The sequence below is a fragment of the Ptychodera flava genome, chromosome 12, assembly GCF_041260155.1.
Source record: "Ptychodera flava strain L36383 chromosome 12, AS_Pfla_20210202, whole genome shotgun sequence".
NCBI lineage: Eukaryota > Metazoa > Hemichordata > Enteropneusta > Ptychoderidae > Ptychodera > Ptychodera flava.
The window spans coordinates 33,991,842-34,011,840 of record NC_091939.1 but is presented as its reverse complement, the minus strand read 5'-3'; the positions used below and the strand labels follow the sequence as shown (position 1 = coordinate 34,011,840).

The following is a 19,999-nucleotide window of genomic DNA, read 5'->3' as shown; positions in this document are numbered from 1 at the left end:
ATTTGATAAAGTAATTTGACAGATCTTGGCAATGTTGAGGTTATGTTTGTCAGAGAAGTGATAGTTTATGCAGCTGCAAACTGAAATGAAAACAGTATTTCAAATTTATTAGTGTGCAGGCTGTTGCGGGAACTCTCTTAAAATCAGTGAAGAAAAATAAAAAGAAGAGCAGCATTGCAATAAACTACTAATTATTCTTGAAACTTTTCATCACTGCAAATACATGTAGTGTTGTCAATGGTAATACTATAGCTACAGTGTACATGTACATTTTGATTTTAATTTGAATCATGAAAAATTTGAAGAAGCGATGTAACCTCTTTCTGTGAATTTCAGTGATATATCAAATCATGACAGCTTTTATTCTTACAAGAAACCTCAAATTACACACATTTCACATTTCCTGCCATTTTACCTGAATTTGCTCACAAAAATTGTCAGGAATATCAAGGCTGAGCAAAGTATTAATATTCTTAGTGGTGTTTTTCAGGGTCAATATTCTGTTTATCGATGAATAACCTGGTGATTAAATGTGTTTTTCAATGGTGCCATGATGTAAACTGTACTTGACAAGTGATAAACTCTACCCAGTACGGCAATTCAATATCCAGCCCACCTAATCCATAGGGAGGAAGTGTAGGTTCTAAAATACCTGTCTCTGTGACTGGCACCTGTGAACAGTGACAAATATATGATAACATGACCTTCTATATTTAATATTTTATCTGCTACTTCCCTCTCATATGCATGGTTTCAGTTGACAAAACTTATGATGTCAATTCTGTACTTCTCAAAGGTTTTCATTAAGATAATTAAAGATATTGGTAAATCATATGGTACTAAACCTATACTATTATGGTTTTATATGGGTTGCTGATTAAAGTACATTATTGAATTTTTGATTGAATTTGTAATATAGAGTTTTACTGCCATATTATAATCTCTCATTGTGTGAAAAATTTTCAAATCCTTGTTAGTAGGTGTATATATGCTTTCAGTGCTAATACATGTAGTTCCATGTGATAAAATGATATAGAGTATGGATGATGTATACTTTCATGAGCATACATGTATACTCCCACATCAGGATAAATTATACAAAACAAGACTAGCAAATGTGTTGTTAAGAGCTCTCTATAACATTGCAAAAAACGTGACTTCAAACAGAGTGAAGGATTAGTGCAGGGCAGATTGCAACACTCAAGTAAATTAAAGTAGTGGGTACAGTATGATAAATTACTCACAGTGTTAATGCTCTGTACAGTTTCATGTAATTCAATCAGATATGCTTTCTGATTAGTTTTCCTTCATATTCCGTAAATGTTTACGTTAGATTACTAGCATGATGATTTTCAATGTGAATAATGCAGCTGTTTACAGTTTGAAAAGCTAGAAATCTCAAAATTTGAGATTGGTTCATAACAGTTCTAGGTAGTTTTTGCCATAGATACAGGTAAGCATCTGTTATCTGTGTAGGGCTAAGGTATAATGTATCAAATTGATACAGTCACTTGCCTTGTTGAATAAATGTGATGCTTTTAAAAACACACCCTCAACGAGCTCCCTTGAAGGAGTAGACTATCTTAAATCAGGGACAATAGCTGCAGGCAGATGTCTCAAGGAGGTAGGGAAGCTTCTTCAGGCAAATTTGGAAGTTACAAGATGGTAAAAGTGCCGCGACTGAGTGGATTTTACTGAAGGATAGGCTGTACTTAAAGCTCCACAGCTTCAAATGTCATCCATAAGGAAGGCTGTGGGTCCATCAGTAAATGCTTTCAAGAGATCATCCGGATGAAATGTGACCCATGAAAGTGCTTGCCATTGTCACCACCTCTAACTCTAACCTTTCAGTATTTCAACAGCAAGCTTTTGATTATTCCTATCACCCTACGCCCATAGCAAGTGAAATTGCCAATAGGGTGAAATGCAAAAGTATGATTCCTATGCCTAAGAGACTAGACTTTCATACTGTGTTATGTGAATGGTTGACACCAAGCATATATATTATTGAAAAAACTGTCATTGATCCATGTGTTAACTGTGAAATATTCAGAATGTTCACTATCACTAACCCTACATTAATTGTCTATTTACAATATTCATATTGTTTGTTTATATTGCTTTTTATGACATGAACCAAACCATTGCTAGCCAGATATTTCTTGTTTCTGAAAGTCAAACCATACGTGTAAAAGCCTCAGGAAAAAGCTTTTAGTGATCAAGGTTTTTTACCCATGGCCATATGAGTCAGAACTTATATCCTGTACGTGCCCACTCTCAAGTCGTCAATAAAACTGACACAAATGCTAACATATAATCTTGGTCAAATTCGATAGGAAAAAAAATGTAAAAATTAATGAAAAGTATGAGATAAGACAAACAGTAACCACAGTTAATGGAAAATAAGATATTATGGCTTGGAGTTACTATCCGATATGAATCACATCAAATTCAAGCCAAAGTAAGCTGATTTTACTGGATAGAAACAATATACAGTACATGAAATTTTACTATCTTCCATCATTACATCAGCTTATTTGAAATCCATCCATCATTCACAGTCAGATCTTTGTCCTGTGATAGATTGTTTGAAAAATAATCATAGAAAAGACGAATTAATTTTTTATAATGTAGTGGAAAAGCCATTTATGTTGCCAGTTATTATTTGAATATTTTAATGTTTGTCATTGTAGAGATTCTTGATGGCCACTTTGATGAGACTGAGCTACCGACAGTCATTTGCATGGCAGGATTTTGTAGAGATAATTACTCAACTTAATGACCAGTAATGACAGTTTTGTAATAAACCTACATGTACATGTATTATTATAATAATCAGTACAGGTCATTAATTTTTGAAGGTGTTTGCCATTAGTTGTCCACAGGATGATGATGTAGGGTTGCTCTTTGTTTATTTATTTATGTATTATTTGTTTGTTTGTTTATTTGATACACGTTAGCTATTTTATGAATTTTTATCACTGCACAGGATAGTTGATGACTGTTCAGAAGATTACATAAAAATATAAAATTCTGGCCTGGTGCGTAAATGTAACATTGTAAGTTACTAGGTTTGATATGGACATGGGCGAAAATCTGTTGATTTTTGAATCAGTGAAATTACCGTAATGATAATTTGATTTGGTACATCTTTGATTTATGGAATTGACTTGAATTTTTTGTGCTGTAAGAATCCTGGAAGTATCATTTGAGAGTTGCCAAAAATTAAGAGCTGATACAGTAAATTGTTTCTGAGAAATTAAAGTGGACAGACCTACATATTGACTGATAGATGGACAACAGCTACTATCCTTTTAGCTCCTTTTACCATATGATATGTATGCCATTATCCAATCCCCTGAGTTTGGTTAGGTCGGCATGGGATAGTCAAGGAAAGGTCCTGCCAAAGTGAACACACTTGGCTAACAAAGTTGTATGGCAACTTGAAGCTACAAAAATGATCACTGTACTGTATATAAATGTATTGTAAACCAAGATTCTTATTTCACAAGTATACCTATGCTCAGAACTGCTAGCTGAACATAAAAACACTCATTTATTTTGTTCACAACTTCCTCAACATTCACCTGTAGCTGTACCACATGGCCTGTATGTAAGTCAGATGCACTGTTTGGATTGACAATTGAATTACTGGCAGACATTAACTCATTTGTCAACAGTAACTACTTTAAAAGCACCTCACTCTCTGAAATCACAAGTTGACTTCTGGGTATTTCAATGTGCTTCAAGCTTGAAAACTACTGCTCATACATGGAATAGGGGAAAAACATTGTAACTTTTCATGGTATTCAAAGCGTCTGATTGGTTGATGACTTCATTTATATCACATCTTTATCATGTGATCACTTCACACTGATACATGTATTTCAAATGCAAATTTTCCTCAATCTTTCACAGGATAGACTTTCCATAGCGTGTCGTGTTAGTCTGAATTTTGCATGAGTGAAATTGGTGTAAGTTTGTCATACATGTACACTGAATATCTCATTCTGAAACATGTATACCTTAGATAATGACAGAGACAAGTTTGAATGTTACGTTAGTTGAGTGACCCACAAACTTTTTGTAACATTTTCAAGAGAAAATTTATGATGTGTCAAATGTAGAGTTTTTTGTTCCTCATGCATCAAATTTTTGTCAGCATGTTAGCGGATTCTAATAAAACTTTACCTTATCCAAACCATAAGTTTACCATAAGAAGCATCACATCTCCAGACAAATGTGATGAGAGACCCAGATCCCACCAATCGTAAGAATAAGATAAAAAAATTGTTATCAGCAAAAATTAAGTGATGGCAATCTCATTTTGTCCCTGCATAATTTACCATGGTATGGTGCCCCAGCATGCTGTTCTGGTGACATTAGCAAATGATTTAAATTATGGTGAAGATCTAAGTGTTTTGACAGCTTCATTAAAACTTTGATAGTGCAGGTCATTGTGGTTAAGCTTTGTTTTCTATGTCATCAATCTCTTTTGGATGGGCTGTCAGATCTTAAGAGATGGTCAGGATGCTCATATGCAAGTTTTTGCTCAAGTGCCAAAATTTGTTACATTATATTTTTTATTTTGAAATTTGTACATGGAAAATACATTTCTTGGTGTTGGCACCTCAGATAATGTGCAGTTTTCCAGAAAATCAAATCTATGCAGAACCCTGGATGTCAAGTTACATGTAATACCCATGTGAAATCAAAATGAGATGACAGATTTCACAAGTCAAAAATATTACAGTAATAGAAAATTAAGGAATCTGTTGTGAAGGACAAAAAAAAGATGATGAACCATAGCTTATGTTGTTGAGACAAAAATTGACAGTTCATATTTTCAGAAAATATGATGATGACAGTTGATAGTCTCTGCAGTAAGAGTGATACGGCAAAAGAAGAGAAAATACTTGAAATAGGTTTTCTTTTTGATTGGAATCAGTCTACTTCAGGATGTCAATACCTGGAAAGTGTTGCCATATCTGTCTGGTTTGCCCAACAGCCAGGAAAAAATGAGAAAAGAAACTTCAAAATCCTGCATTGAGATTATTTTTTTCTTGCATTTCTCTTCTGATAAAGTATTTAATTTTCATAGCAATCAGACATCCTCAGGAATATTGTTTTCAGGCAAAAAGGGAAAGGAAATCGAATGCTGAAGTGGATAAATCCATCCTGAGTCAATTTACATTTGGTTTTGCCAGAGGGCAGCTTTCTGAAGATGTACATGTATACACCAGGGATATCATCATAGTGATGCCATACACATGAAACGTGTACCCATAGAATATAAAAGTCAGTACAAACTGTCAGTGTCACCTTTTTCTCTTCGTCATTTCAAACTGTGTCTGGGGTTCAGTTTCTGAAACAGCGGCACATTGATCAAATCCATTTATTGCTAATAACAGAGATAACATTGTCCATAAGAGGCAATATTTCCAAGTAAATGACATGCAGTAATTGTTTTAATTTGCTTGCCTGAGTACTGAGCAACAACAACATGTTTTTGTCTCACATTCTCCTTTGGACATATGCGTAATGGGCAAGTAATTTGAAAGAACACACACTGAAAGTATTGTAGCGTGTTTTCTCAATTAAGCAGAGCTGCCTGACTTTCTCACTCAGGAATGAGATGGCAATAGCACAGAGGCATCCCTCTTGGCAACTTTGGTATCGTCATGGCAACTACATCCATCACCATGGCAATTGCATGTACAAGAGAGTGAATCCAGCAACAACTTACCTTTGTGTTAGAATTCTCAACATCATACGTTAAAGAATAGCGTTGGCAGTGTCAGAGACCACATTGAGAGTTCCGACTCATTACCGCAAGATTCATGTATATCTCACTCTGTGTTACCTTAAAGCTTGCACAGCTATAATTTTCAGAAGTATTTGTCAGTATTTTGGTTGTGTTTTTAGATATTACAGTGTTTTATCCCACTCTATAAAATCACGTCAAAATGTATAGCTTACAACTACTCAATACATGTGTGAAATAGACAATATTAATTATTATTGTTTTGCAAATGAATACTTGTCAGACTCAAATTATTCTGTCAACAACATGGAGCAGAAAAGAAGACAGCAGAGAGGAAGACTGTCCATCATATAAGCTAGACTAATAGTTTGTATTTCAACATAATGTTTAGAGAAATTCATGAAAATGATATTGTTTGGAACAAAAATGGTGAAAGTGTTATCAAAATTACAACTATCAAACACAGCACAGAATATGAATTATGATTTACCAAGCAACATTTCTGCTGTGGTTTATGTGATATTCATTGCTGCATAAAAGTTAAACAGGACTCAAATTGTTTGAAGCCAGATATATACACTGTATAGATTACCTGCAGTTATGATCACTCAATTTGATATCTGATATCTGATGATTGTCTGCCTGTGCCCAATTAGCTTCATAAAATGTTTGTCAAGTTGATAGCTGAGATTGCAGAATGTATGCAGGTACCAGTATGTCTATGTGTACATAACAAAAATTCTCAAACCCAACTTCACAAACAGCAGTTGTTGGATTAGAAAATAATGTATTTACTGTGTATAAATTCACATGGAATTACTACACGTACTGTAAATGTATAACAAGCTGTCACACTACTATGACAAGTGGAAACTTCTACCATCTGAGTAAATGCAGTAGCATTGCAGAAGTACTATGAATAAAACACTTAAAATAAGACATACTGTTGTTTAATTTATCATCGTGTCATCCTGTTTATGTGTAGATTATGTCTGTACTCAGAAATTTACTGTTGGCTAGCAATCCGCAGATGACTACAGTATTGCTGTTTCAAAGACAACTAACAACAGCTGTTTGAGATGCCAACATATTACCTGGTTGTCCACACCAAGGGTTTATGTCTTCTTATATTTTTTACAGTAATATGGCACAAGAGGGAACAAAAAATATCTGCAATGACTTTCCTTTCAGTGTAGTGATGTAAAATTAATTTTAATTTAGATGTTGTGTTTGGGAGAAAGGAATCTCAATAATGACGGTGTGAAAATAGCCATTTTAAAGCAAATTTCATCTAATCCATCTAATACAATTTGGAAAAGTTTGTTATTCCTAGTGTGTTTAAAAACATCTGCTGATGTCAGTTTCAATACCTGTACACTTTTTGATCAGCAAGGTTTCTATCTACTGCTAATTCCTTGATCATGAAAGATTTTGTTATGTGGAAAGTGTCTCTTCATCTTATTGATATTTTAGATATTGCCCATCTTCTTACCCCAAGCAATATATCATCAATTCTTTATTGAGTGTTTATAATTATTTTCCTGTCATCAGAGGACTTGGAACTCCCACAACATCAGCAAGCATAATCTTTTTAAAGAAGTTAATTAAGTTGAAATTTTCTCTGAGCCATTACCAGTTTTCTAGAAGCAATTTAGAGATTACAAAACAGTTGGGAATTATAATTTTTAATATTTCAACTGTACTGTGATTATCTGTAGCCAAGGGTAGTAATTGTAAAATGCAGTGGCACAATAGACTGGAATGTTGAAAGTTTGAGCTGAGAGTGGGTAGTGAGAGGGTTTGGGTAGGAATAGATCAGTTATCCTAGAAATGACACAGAGATTTTCCCATGTTTGTTTTGGAGGCGTGATAGTTTTGATATGGATACTAATCATGCCATGGAATTATGAATTTCATTTCTGCTGAAGTGTTGTAAAAAAATATGACAGCATGATGCAGTCAGTGAAACAAGAATTGTGTCAAAGGTCAAGTGGTTTCTCATTCAAGTTTCGGTAGGACTTCATCATGAGGATTGTTTGATATGTGTAGGTTGAAGAAACGTATCCTGGCTACAGGTACAACTGACCATTATGATATCATTGTAACAGGTCGTGTTATGTGTGCAGAAAAAACCCTGAAAATATCAGTTAGCCCAGCTTATTGAAATCCTCAGAGCATCTTAGCTTTTTAGACAGCCAATAATTGATGCTATCTGTAGTAAAATCTGCCTGTATGCTTTCAAGCTGAAAACTGAATGATATCCATTCACTGAAGGGGAAGAGTGGTGAGAGATTTGTCAGCATCAACTTCAAAGTGGGTTTCAGGATGTTTTTTCTGTGAATTTTTCTCTGGAAAACTGAATGGTTCTTCTGAATTTGGGTTAATAATTACAAGTTCCTCGTTTAGGGTTAAAGTGTCTTTTTCGCCATTAGTAAAAGGAGTATGCAACCCAAGTGTTTTTCATCTCCACTACCACACAGTATATGTTTATACATTGGCATATGAAATAACACTTTCTTCAAGGTTTAAGTTATCTGTTTTGGCTCACTCTTAATGTGTACTTAATTGGATAATAACGAAGTAGTCACTAGGCACAGCATGTTTTTCATGATCTTATTATATAGTCTTTTGGCGATAACCTTTACTAATAATGGGTCATCACTATGACAACCTCATCGCAGCAAACAAGTGAGTTTGAATTGTCCTAACTGGTAGTCAGCCTGACACCATCAGTCAGAACTATATAAATGAAAAATTGGATATACTGTTTGTGATTGATGTATGTTATTTCTTTTCTCCCTGATGGCAGGTAATACAATAACAATATGCTCCAGTTTTTTAGCAAAATGTACCAGCTTTATTTAATTGGCCAGGCATCTTGCATAATTTAGCAATCGTCAGTAGATTTCATTGCATTAATTTGCCGGTTTGTCTTGGCTATTTTGATTTGAACATTGCGTCTTATTTCACATGAATTATCCTTCATTATGTTGATAGACACAGATATTTTTGGCATTTATATCAGTTAATTTGTGCCATTTTGTATGTCCATGAAATTATTAGCAGATGTGGAGTCCAAAGCTTTTCCCATGGTAGATCTACCATATTCATGTACTGTGTGTAGCCCATTTTTAAAACTCAAAATGATGTAGTTGTGAGTTTGAAATTTTGGCTAGATATTATGCCAGACCCGCGTCATAAAATGTCTGTTGGTGTCCATAACACTCAGAAAAGGATCATCTCCAGTTAAATATAAGATTTAGTTTTGGCCAATGTGCCTTGAAAGTTATTACCATACAAGCCCAAAATCTGTGACGCCAATTCAAATTCTGTTATGCAGATACTAAATAATTACCTTAATAATTTGTGGTCTTTGGAATACCTAGTTTCCTCATGCATCATACTCAAACTCAGATTTCAAAAAATACTAGAAAAGAAAGCATAGATTGTACATGTAAAGTAATGATTGTCTTGAGGACCTTACGTTCCTATTGATTTTAACCTTTCCAGTGTGCAATAATGTCTCTTTGATCCAGAGAAAAACAGTGATTTATACGTCTTTTCATATGCTGTGATATATCTGTTGGCTGTTTATGACTGGTACTCTTCCTGTCACACTGAAAAGGTCAGCCTTACTGTACTATTCATTGTGTACATATATATTGCTTCACTGTGTCTTTCTACACAAATGATTTTGTGTGGTCATGTTGTTCAGAGTGTCAGGGGAAAACTGGTCTTCACTGTATCTTCCGACACTGTGATGTTGTGTGGTCATTTTGTTCAGTCTCAGGGAAAACTGATCTAACTGTATCTTCTGACATACAGTGATATTGTGTGGTCATGTTGTTTCATAGTCTCAGGGGAACCTTGTCCTTTCATGATCTGCTGTATCTGTTGGCTGTTCAAGGCAGGTACACATGCATGTATGGCACTCCTGTCACATGCAAGGTTAATTGTTGCTCTGTGTATTCCGCATGTGTGTGTGTATTCTTCTCTGTATCATCTGAATCAAATAATCAAAGTGGACCAGATGTGACAGCGATAAAGCTTTGCTGATCCTGTTTTGAAAACGAAGGTGATTGTAAACTTGCTAGCATTATGAAGGTTGTGGATTGAGAAAAGTGTTATCATTAGACAAAGTGGACAATTGTGTCATTCACATGTAAAAATATTCTCAGTCTTTTTAACTTAAAAAAAGAATGACTGGACTCCCAGTGGACAACCTTGAAGAACATGCAATAGTAATCACTTTATACTGGCTGATTGGTACCTGTGTGCGGTACATGTTGAATCGTAAATCTATATTTAAAGTCTGTTATAAATGTAAAATGGTAATCGTGACAGGTATGAATACTTGGCTATTTATACAGGATGCCAATATAACTGAAGTGAGCAAACACGTATGCGTGCCTGTCAAATGGTGCTATGAGATGGATTTGGTAGATTTTATGTTTCACACTGTATTACTACATGCAGCAATTTTTGATTTTATCCAGTATTGTTTGTATGAAAGCAAGTTACATGTACCTTTGTAAATAACTGGGGAAGACCAACTTTGCAGTCCTCCAGGGACTGTAACGAGGCCAAAAAAAATTGTATGAATTTGATATTGTTCAATAATATTGAACAGATACCGTTCATCTGAAAGTTCCCATACAATAGGGTGTAGGTTCTTAGAGATGACCTCATTCTGATATATTGAGATTATGTGTAAATTTTTGAGCCAGTTGTAGGTCAAGATTCATCTTCATTTTGAAATCTGTTCGAAATTTTTCCACCAAATATAACAAAAAAACAGCTTACCCAGATATTTTCATGTTTGATCTCGTATGTGCTATGCATTCATTTATTTTCCTGAAGCCATACATGCACAGTGTATTGTTATGAAATCACTGTCTTAAAATTTTAAATACAAGTTGTGAATATTAGGCGCCGTTTGGGACTCATTGAAAACTACAGAGCAGCTGTTTATTTTCTTTTTGTTTCTATAAGAATTCCAATACAGCAGTAACAGTTTGTAGGTCACTTGTTTGAGCATTGACTATATTAACATGATCAGAAAAAGTTTTGCTTTCTGAAGGTGGCATATTCATTTCACCTCAGCTATACTGTTACTGGGTTGCTGTGACATATTCCACGCTCTGATACAATTTTGAAAGCGTTTCTCAGAACGCTAATATATCATGAATGTCAGTCCAGTCATTGAGAACATCATTTCAAATAGTTTCATTTATCATTTATTATTATCGCAGCCATTTCATATGTGTCGTGACTATAAGTATATTCACGTTCATAATGCCCAAGGGTAAAACATCTCTTCCTATGCTGGAAAGTCACAGATTCTGAATACTTTCTTTTGTCCAATTCAGATGGCTGAACAATTCCATGCATTAGACAACATGCGTACGCACTATATGTAGCCATGTATTTCCATGGCACTGTTCTCAATTATGTATTGAATTTTAACATTGCATGTGTTGAGTCATACACACAAAGTCAAAGCTTTCTTTGATGTAGGCATACAATCTATTCTGTTCAAGGTTTTGTACGGACAGGAAGAATTGGATTTGCAGCCAGTTTCAGTGAAAATTTGATGATGGGGATACAGAATGACAAATCTAATCACTAATTTAGGACCTTTTCTTTGTTTCCAAATGTGTATAACTATAAGTTGATTAAATATTGCCTGCTAGTTACAATCTTCAAAGACAAAAAATCCCATATCAAAAATGTTGGTTAATCTGAGTACATTGTACATGCTGACTTGGTCGCCTTATCGGCTGACCTTTTCCAATTTCTGAAATAACACATAGTGACACTGTACCATATTGAGAGTTGTTTGGCTTAATTATTTTTCAATCTTGAGGGACACTAATGTGAAATGATTATACGCAGAATGTTTGTATATTGTGAATAAAAATGTCTTGTTGTGTTGTCATTCAGTGTGAATTGCTTCATGTGCTCTTGGAGTTGCACTTTATAGATGAGAACTAAAAAGACTCATTTTGACCAGAGCTGCTTTCTGTATCAAAATAGCTGTTTTATTTTCTGAAATATTGCCATGGAAACACACTCCATTTACACTTGCAGGAATACACACACATGATGTCATACCCTTTACAGTGTGTTGCTATCACAGCATTGAGTAGCTATACTACTGAAAAGAACCATTCTTCTCTCTGAGAGTTAGTATGCCTTATGATATACAGCTCTGGTGATTGTGTTTATGTTAAGGTGAAATTACAGGAGCTGAAGGTTTTTGATGCACCTGATTGTGTAGGGACTGTATGATACCCAATGCTTGCCTGAATCCACAGAGCTATTGTTAACTCGCTCACCTATGAAATGAGACTGTTACTGTAAATGTCGAAGTTTACACTGTCCTAATAAAGTATGAAAGTTCTTTTGTTCTCACTCCTGTAAATTTATGGAAAGATGTGGTGTCCATTTCCCTCTTGGCAAGGTTTATTTCATGTAAATTTCACACCTCTGTGGTGTTACATGTAATGTTTATGGCAAATTTCACCTTGCCCAAAGTGTTACCCAATTTTATCACTCTCACTGCTTGCATGATGAAGTGCTTTCCACATGCATGTGCGCTTGAAACTTCCGGGTCATGGCAAGGCTTCTGCTGTGAACAGATTTCAGGAATTACTGAAGAGAATGATAATGAATTTTTTCCATGTTCGCAGTGCACTATGTGTGATTCTGCAGTTAATAAATATGAAATACAAATAGTACCAGTACTCTGAAAATTGTATTCTCATGTAACGCTTGCATAACAATGAGTTTTGAAGTTTTAGTTCATGTTTTGTTACCTCCATTTATGCTGAACCTGTATGCAAATTGTTGTGACATCATTTTCTCACAGATGTAAAATGTTTGACACTGTGTCAAATCAAAAGAATGTGGTGTTTGAAAAAATGTCAAATGTTTTACAGCGCAGTGTCACAAGGGGTCAGAGGTCAACAGAGGCAATAAACCATTCAAAATTGCATAGCCATTAGTGACACCCAGGGGGATCATTTGTAAACAAGGGCTTTGTTGAGGTTAGAAGCCAACAGCTCTGGTTGCATTTGTAAAAATATGAGAAATAAAACAATTTTGTGGTTTTGTTATGTACAGAAAGGAAACGTTTTTGCTGTATTTTATAAGCAAGGCTACAGTGTTAATACCCTGCTGTTGAATAGAATCTTTCATTCGTGTAACAGCTTTAGGTGAAAGCAGGATAGCATAGGTGGCTTGTAGGAAAGAAGCTGGAGATTATGTCACCCTTAGTATGTAAATCAAGATTCATTTCAGGGTGCTTGAATACCTTCTTGTGGTGGCAATCCCTTTAAATTCCTCCTTGACCTCGTATGTAGCTGTCAACATGAATGCCAGATCCCTGGAAGCATTGCATTGCTGTTGTCATGTTAGCTACTTGAAATGCGACCAGTGAGAAGTGTAAACCTCAGAGACATTTTTCAAAGTGCCAAGCTCTGTTTTACTGTTGACAATCATAGTGTGCCATGAATACTGGAATAACAATGTATTATGCAAAGAATACTGGTAATCACCCACAAAGTAAAAGATAATTACTTGACAGCAGCACTGTGCCAGTTCATAAATCTGAGTGAAATTAGTACATCAATTAATTCTCATGTTTGCTAGTTAATTAAAAAACCATGTTGTCAACCCAAACTTGACATGTAATTAAAAAGGTGTCCAATACTATTCCCTTGCCAATTATCTGTCATCTCACTGAAAAAATTTGTGATATTTTTGAAAAGTAATCTACGTGTATGATTACTTTAATCATATCAATATTCAACTGTGCCACAAACACATTACTGTACATGTTATGAGATTGCAGAAATCGCTTACCTTTTAGCAGCATTGTAGAAATGATAAATTGTATAATATGTATTGTGCCTTGAATGCTTTATTATGTTATTGAAATTGGAACTCAGGAGAATTTTTCTCTGCTTGTGTACAGTTGGAATTTTATATTTGGAACAGTAAATGACACATAAAATGAAAGATTTTATGAGAAATATGAGATGCGTCAACAAAAAGGTTTAAAGGACGTTTCTTGTATGAAAGTCCTCGTAATGAACCTTACATGTCATGTAAATTCCCTCCAAAAGTTAAACAACTGGTGTTTAATCGCTGTTTAGATCAATAAATTGTGATTTTATGTACTAGAGATCACATGATACTTTCATACCCCGTATAACTGTACTCAGATCTGACTGCCCTGTTGGAAATAACTTGTCCAACCAAGGTCTGACGGCTTTACAGTAAAAGTTGAAGAGAACATGTTTATTCCAAAATTGATACATGGAGTGCTAATTTCCATTGAACCATAGAAACTGTATACCATAAAAGATTTTTCCAAGTTTAGTAACATAAACACATTCTGTCATGATTATCTGCAACCTCAATGATAGTTACAGTTTGTAATTTCAACAGTGTGTTCCTTGTTTTAATATGATTGAAAGTTTTGGTGTTAAATTAATTCCCATGTCAACACTTCTTTTCTATCATAGGAAAGGAATGCAGAGAGTGCAATTGAAGCGTTGAAGGAATACGAACCGGAAATTGCCAAAGTGATTCGATCAGATAAATCAACAGTGCAGAGAATTAAAGCCAGAGACCTTGTCCCTGGCGATATTGTTGAAATTTCAGGTGAGTTCTCCTTTCAGTTAAATTACCTCAGAAACATTCCAACAAAACACACCAAAGATTCACTTTACACATTGCCAAGTTTTCTACTAAGATGGGTGTAGATGCAAGCTAAAAGTATAATCGTTACACTGTTGTTTGTCAATGTAAATTTAATGCAGCAGGATTTATTAGAAGGTTGAGCTTTCTGTAAACAAAGAGCAGTTAGAGATGATCACTGCCCTACTTTCTGAGGAGCTGGTGACGTCAAAGGTATGAGCAAAGTGGGACAACACAGTTTGACCAAAGCAGCCGCTATCTTCAAGCATGACAGTGCCCCATGTGAAGGGAATATTAAGAAAAACCTGTGTATTTGACCAAACAGTGTATTCTAGTTAGGAGTAGGACTGTGTTATCCCATTCTTTCAGAAATTTTGATTTATGTCTGACTTGTCCAGAGGCAGAACCTTACACCCATTGCCTGTTCACGTATACATGATAACGTATTCCAAACAGAAAGAATCTCTTGAAATTTGGGTAGCAGAACATTTGTTGTCGGTGTGACTGCTACACAATGGCTCTAACAAACATCAACTGGTAATCCTCTGGAGCAAACAGTTTAATTTATGCCCATGGATTGAAGTGGTGTGAAACGTTGGGCTTTAAAATTCCCAACTGTGTAACTTCATGTTGATAACAGTAATGAAGGTTATCCAGGATAGAAATATTGGACCTCTTTGACAACCCTTCCTTGGCCCAACCCTCCAATAATGACTTTCAATGGTTTGACACAGTAAAGTGTGTGAAAATATTATTTTAATGGTTAGTGTGGATGGCTGGTGTGTTTATGTATCTAACTGTAAGTGGAGGTTTCCTGTTTCTGTCTCTCTGCACTTTTTGAGTGACTGCTCTTTGTTCTTGGTGTGAGTATGACCTGCTAAGGGATCAACCACCAGATGTTGGGAGGGAATCATGTTAAGGGGTCAACCATCAGATAGTGGGAGGGAGTCATGTTAAAGGATCATGCCACCAGATCTTTAGAGGGAGTTCTGTTAAGGGATCAACCAGCAGATAATGGGAGGGAGTTCTGTTAAGGGATCAACCAGCAGATAGTGGGAGGGAGTTCTGTTAAGGGATCAACCAGCAGATAGTGGGAGGGAGTTCTGTTAAGGGATCAACCAGCAGATAGTGGGAGGGAGTTCTGTTAAGGGATCAACCAGCAGATAGTGGGAGGGAGTTCTGTTAAGGGATCAACCAGCAGATAGTGGGAGGGAGTTCTGTTAAGGGATCAAACAGCAGATAGTGGGTGGGAGTCATGCTTAGGGATCAACCATCAGAATGTGTGAGAGAGTGGTTAGGAGATGGAAGAAAGTCTGTACAGCTCTTGCTAAAAAAATTCCCTTGTAGGGTCAAGACATGCACACAATGCAAAATTCATTATCAAATCTATAAACACTTATCAACACCAGATGTTGGGAGGGAGTCGTGCTTGTAGGGATCAACCAACAGATTGTTGGAGGAGTGGTTAAGAAATGGAAGAAAATCTATACAGCTAAAGAAATTTACTCGTGGGAATAAGAAATGCACGTGATGCAAAATCCATTATCAAATCTAAACTTTATAAAATTACATCTCTGTAATTTTGACCAAAGCCTATCAAGATTGAATGGTGCATCGCTAAATTTCACCATTGGTAAGATACTTTTCACATTGAACACTTGGCTAGAACAGAGTCATCACAGCATGCTACTAGGATTTGGTAGATCCACTCAATCATCATATCTGATACCAGTCTGTTCCTAAGCCCAAAGAGACTGTAAACCCAGTTGCTATAGCCTCTTCCATGTTTTTTAGGAAAACATGACAATTACAAGACTCAAAAACTTCTTATTGAATATTAGAAAAGCCAATCAGAAACTGTATACCACATGAATATTTTCTATAGTTATTTCTGACACTCCTGTCAGTACTGATGACCATAAAATGACCTTTGAATAATGATGCCAAATGTTTGATATCATGAATCCCTGAAACAGAATACTTTATTGTCTTCTCAGGATGTATTCACAATTCACATCTGTGCAGTGCTTTAACCCTATGACCCATGTGCTGCATATGTTACAATCATTGTACACAATTTGGTAATTCGAAGTAGAGTTCATGACAGAATTACAGTGAAACTTGTTTTCTTTTACTTGTGTATTCAGGAAATGTTTAGTAATACAAAAACTGTTCTCAATAGTAAGGTATCCTTAATACACAGATAAAATTTATCTTTTGAAATTTTGTATTATTTATTATAAAAAGTCTAGTTATAAAGTGTCCTGATAACACAGATGTCCATGATGATTGGTTTCATAAGATGAAATTCCTATAAATGGTCTAGTTTGATCTGTTTTTCGGAGAATGTTGAAAAGTCAGAGTTCAGTTCAAGAAAAGTGCAGTGCCTGTCATTCGCCCCATATTCTTTGTCATACCCCAGAAATGTGAAGCCTTACAGCATGCTGTAATACGTAAAAAATATGAGAGGAATGCCTTGGTGTACATTACTCTAGCATTGCTTGTAGCTTCAAGACTCCCTAGCATATCAATACGTATCACTCTCAGCTATTCCTGATTCCCCAAGTTGATGGAGTTCTTAACTGTGAATACAGCAATCCATGTCACTGAAAAACCCTAACCCTAAAAAATTGTTATGGAATGGCTGTTTGTTGTGCCAAACCAAAAAGTGTATAGCCAGGTTTTCAATGAAGCTTATGTACAGGATAAAGCCCGAGTATGAGAGTTTTATCCGACTTAACAAACTATCGCCCCTAACTGATATATTTTCGTTTTCAATGTGTTTACGTCAACCGTCCCCTTTGTCAATGTAACATGTTTAGGATATGAATTAAAAACTTTTATTTGTGAAATAGCCTTCCAATGTAATGGAACATCCTATAAATGCCCTAGGGCACATTATATAAATGCCCTAGGGCACAGCAGATTTTGTGTTGCAGCTGGTTTCCGCTGTGTTACCAAATTTGAATATTAAAACGTACCAGATGTCTACAGAATATGACATGTTCACTTTTGATTGGACAGTACCTTACTACGGCGCTGTCATTCGTTTCTGGAATTTGGTGACCAAGGCTTTACGAGTAGATAAAACACCCTGAATTGAGCACTCTGATTGGTCAATCAACAGTAGATAGTTTTATTGATGTTTATGTCATGAAATTTACAGGCACAATTTAATGCCATGAGAATCTCAAAAGAAATTTCTCTTTTCTTCTTATGGTCTCAATAAGATGTGCTACTTTTCCTAACATTTTTCGTAAAAAAGACAAATAATAAAGAAAATATTGCATTCACCTGTTGCACTTTTTACTCCAAGACACAAGTGGAATACTCAGTGACCCTTTAATAATCAAATTTGATGGTCAAATTTATTGATATCCTGTCACTTTAAGAAAGCACCCTTGGGAACCTACATCTATATGCTATCATCATATGCTATATGTCTGTGTATCTCTGTGCATATGAATGTGTACATTATATGCTGGGAATGTATTTAACTCAGGTGAATCATTATCACATGAATTTCAGATCGATGTGAACATTTTACAGCTCTTTGAAGGCTTCCAAGTGGGACTTTAAGGCAAACAGATGATACAGCATGAAAAATACAGTTGTCAATATGTGCTAAGAAATATTAGTTCTGTATTAAATGTGAGTGAACAGGCTTCAGTGAACATTTCCAGCCTGAAATCTCATAGTCTTACACTTAATTTCTGTCTGTCTGTTTTAAACTCAGTACTGATGAAGGAAAAAATATGGATGCTTGTCTTTGAAAAATTTGTCAACAAAATAATGTTTTCTGCCATGAATTAGAATGTGTTTTCAAGCTCTCTAATGTTCGTAATAACTGTACCCTGTAGGTGTTCTGGTTATGAATGCGGTAATGTTTAAGGTCTGTCGTTAATGCTAACTTACCGATGTCCTGAGAAATTTTCACTACAAACTGGTAATTGATATGTCAATGAGTTTCTTTTGTCTTCCCTGATACTTTAACCCTTTCACCCCCAGTTCCCTGTATACAGGTCCAACTTTACCATAGAAAACAATGGATTTGGGACAAACCATGGTGGTGAAAGGGTAATGGTGGCTCTTGGGAGAACAGTTATAGAGTACTCCATACTGCTAAAAATTCATACATGTACATCATTAGGGTTGTTTCAAATGTACCACTACCAGTTGTCATTTTCCACACAAAAAGCAGTTTATTGAAACCATAAAACACTACATGCTTACTCGCCTTAGTAACAGTGGCAGCTGTTTTCTTATTTCCTCACCGATCCTCCAATAAAGAGAAAATGTTGTAATTTTCGGTGTTTTTAATTTGCACACACATGAAGAACGTGACTACATCTACAGCCTGTGTTATCGGTGAATCCCCCCTGCTTGATGAAAATGCTTCCAATGTTAAGTACAGATTCTTGCTGATTAAACATGTCATTAGGTAATGAATCCATGGTTGGATTACAGGCACAGTAATTTCAATCAGACCACTTCGATCCCAACCTTCTCGATAATCAATCAAAGGATTAAGTTTTTAAACCCAGTTTCAAAGATGACTGAAGAGTTTCATCCTCTTAACGCACATCAGGCTACCAAAACTACATCACATTGTGACAGCACAGATTATTTCTCAGAAAATGTATGATTTTGCATCTGCCAGCTATGTTAGTTAGCACTTTTCATTTCATTTCCAATCATACACCTAGCAAGAAAGAAAAATGAAGCCACGTTTTCATGGCAGTCAAGTTTATATGCCAGTTTAATCATGTCATTCTGCCACTCTGATGGTGACAAATTTTCAGGTATTGGAATGACACCTGAATTTGTATTCTGTGTGGAGATTCCTCTGTGATTACAGTCAGTGTCAAGACAGTGAAGCAGGGATTGGCGCTGTGATTTTGTACCATCAGTCAGATTTAATAACATTTTATCAGTGTAGTCTCTGATGTGACTTTGTCTGAAGTAGGTAGCAGCATCATCAAACAGTATTGAAATTCCCTGTCTCAATACTTATCAAATTATTGCCGGCTCCATATCCTGATGGCATTGCAGCCTAGGTTATGCACAGCTAGGATAGTAGGTATAGACCTACTCTATCTGTGTGTATGCATGTTGTAAGCCTAAATAACTATAGATATCTCATCTGTAGTATGTGATCATCATGGATGTCCCACCATCCAATAATTATGGTGGTCTCATTGATATTGGCAGTACTAAAATCTGTACTGAGACAGTGTTATGTGGACATGATTATGTTACTCTGCTTTCTTTAGTGGTTTTAAGAAATGTAAGACTGTGAGAATGGTTTTCAGTTAGTATGCTTCAAAGGTGAAAGACTTAAAACTTTTGCTCAAAATTTCCTCATGGAAATTGGCAATCATTCTCTGTCAAAAATCAAGAATAAAAATCATGGGTCACCGTGCAAATTCTGTCAAAGAGAAACAAATTACTTTACTTCAAATTACTGATATTTATAATTCAAAATGACTTCCATTCCTGTGATAACTCTGCGGGGAAGAAAATTAAATT

At 35.6% G+C, this 19,999-nt stretch overlaps 1 protein-coding gene across 2 annotated transcripts in view; it reads left to right on the top strand.

Annotated features, from left to right (window-relative positions):
- LOC139145705 (calcium-transporting ATPase sarcoplasmic/endoplasmic reticulum type-like) overlaps positions 1 to 19,999 on the top strand; it is a 77,446-nt gene that overhangs the window by 16,350 nt on the left and 41,097 nt on the right. For both annotated transcript variants that reach the window (XM_070717017.1, XM_070717016.1), the window contains exon 5: positions 14,296 to 14,434. In XM_070717017.1, the coding sequence (XP_070573118.1) occupies positions 14,296 to 14,434 (139 nt within the window). The remainder of the gene's footprint in view (positions 1 to 14,295; positions 14,435 to 19,999) is intronic.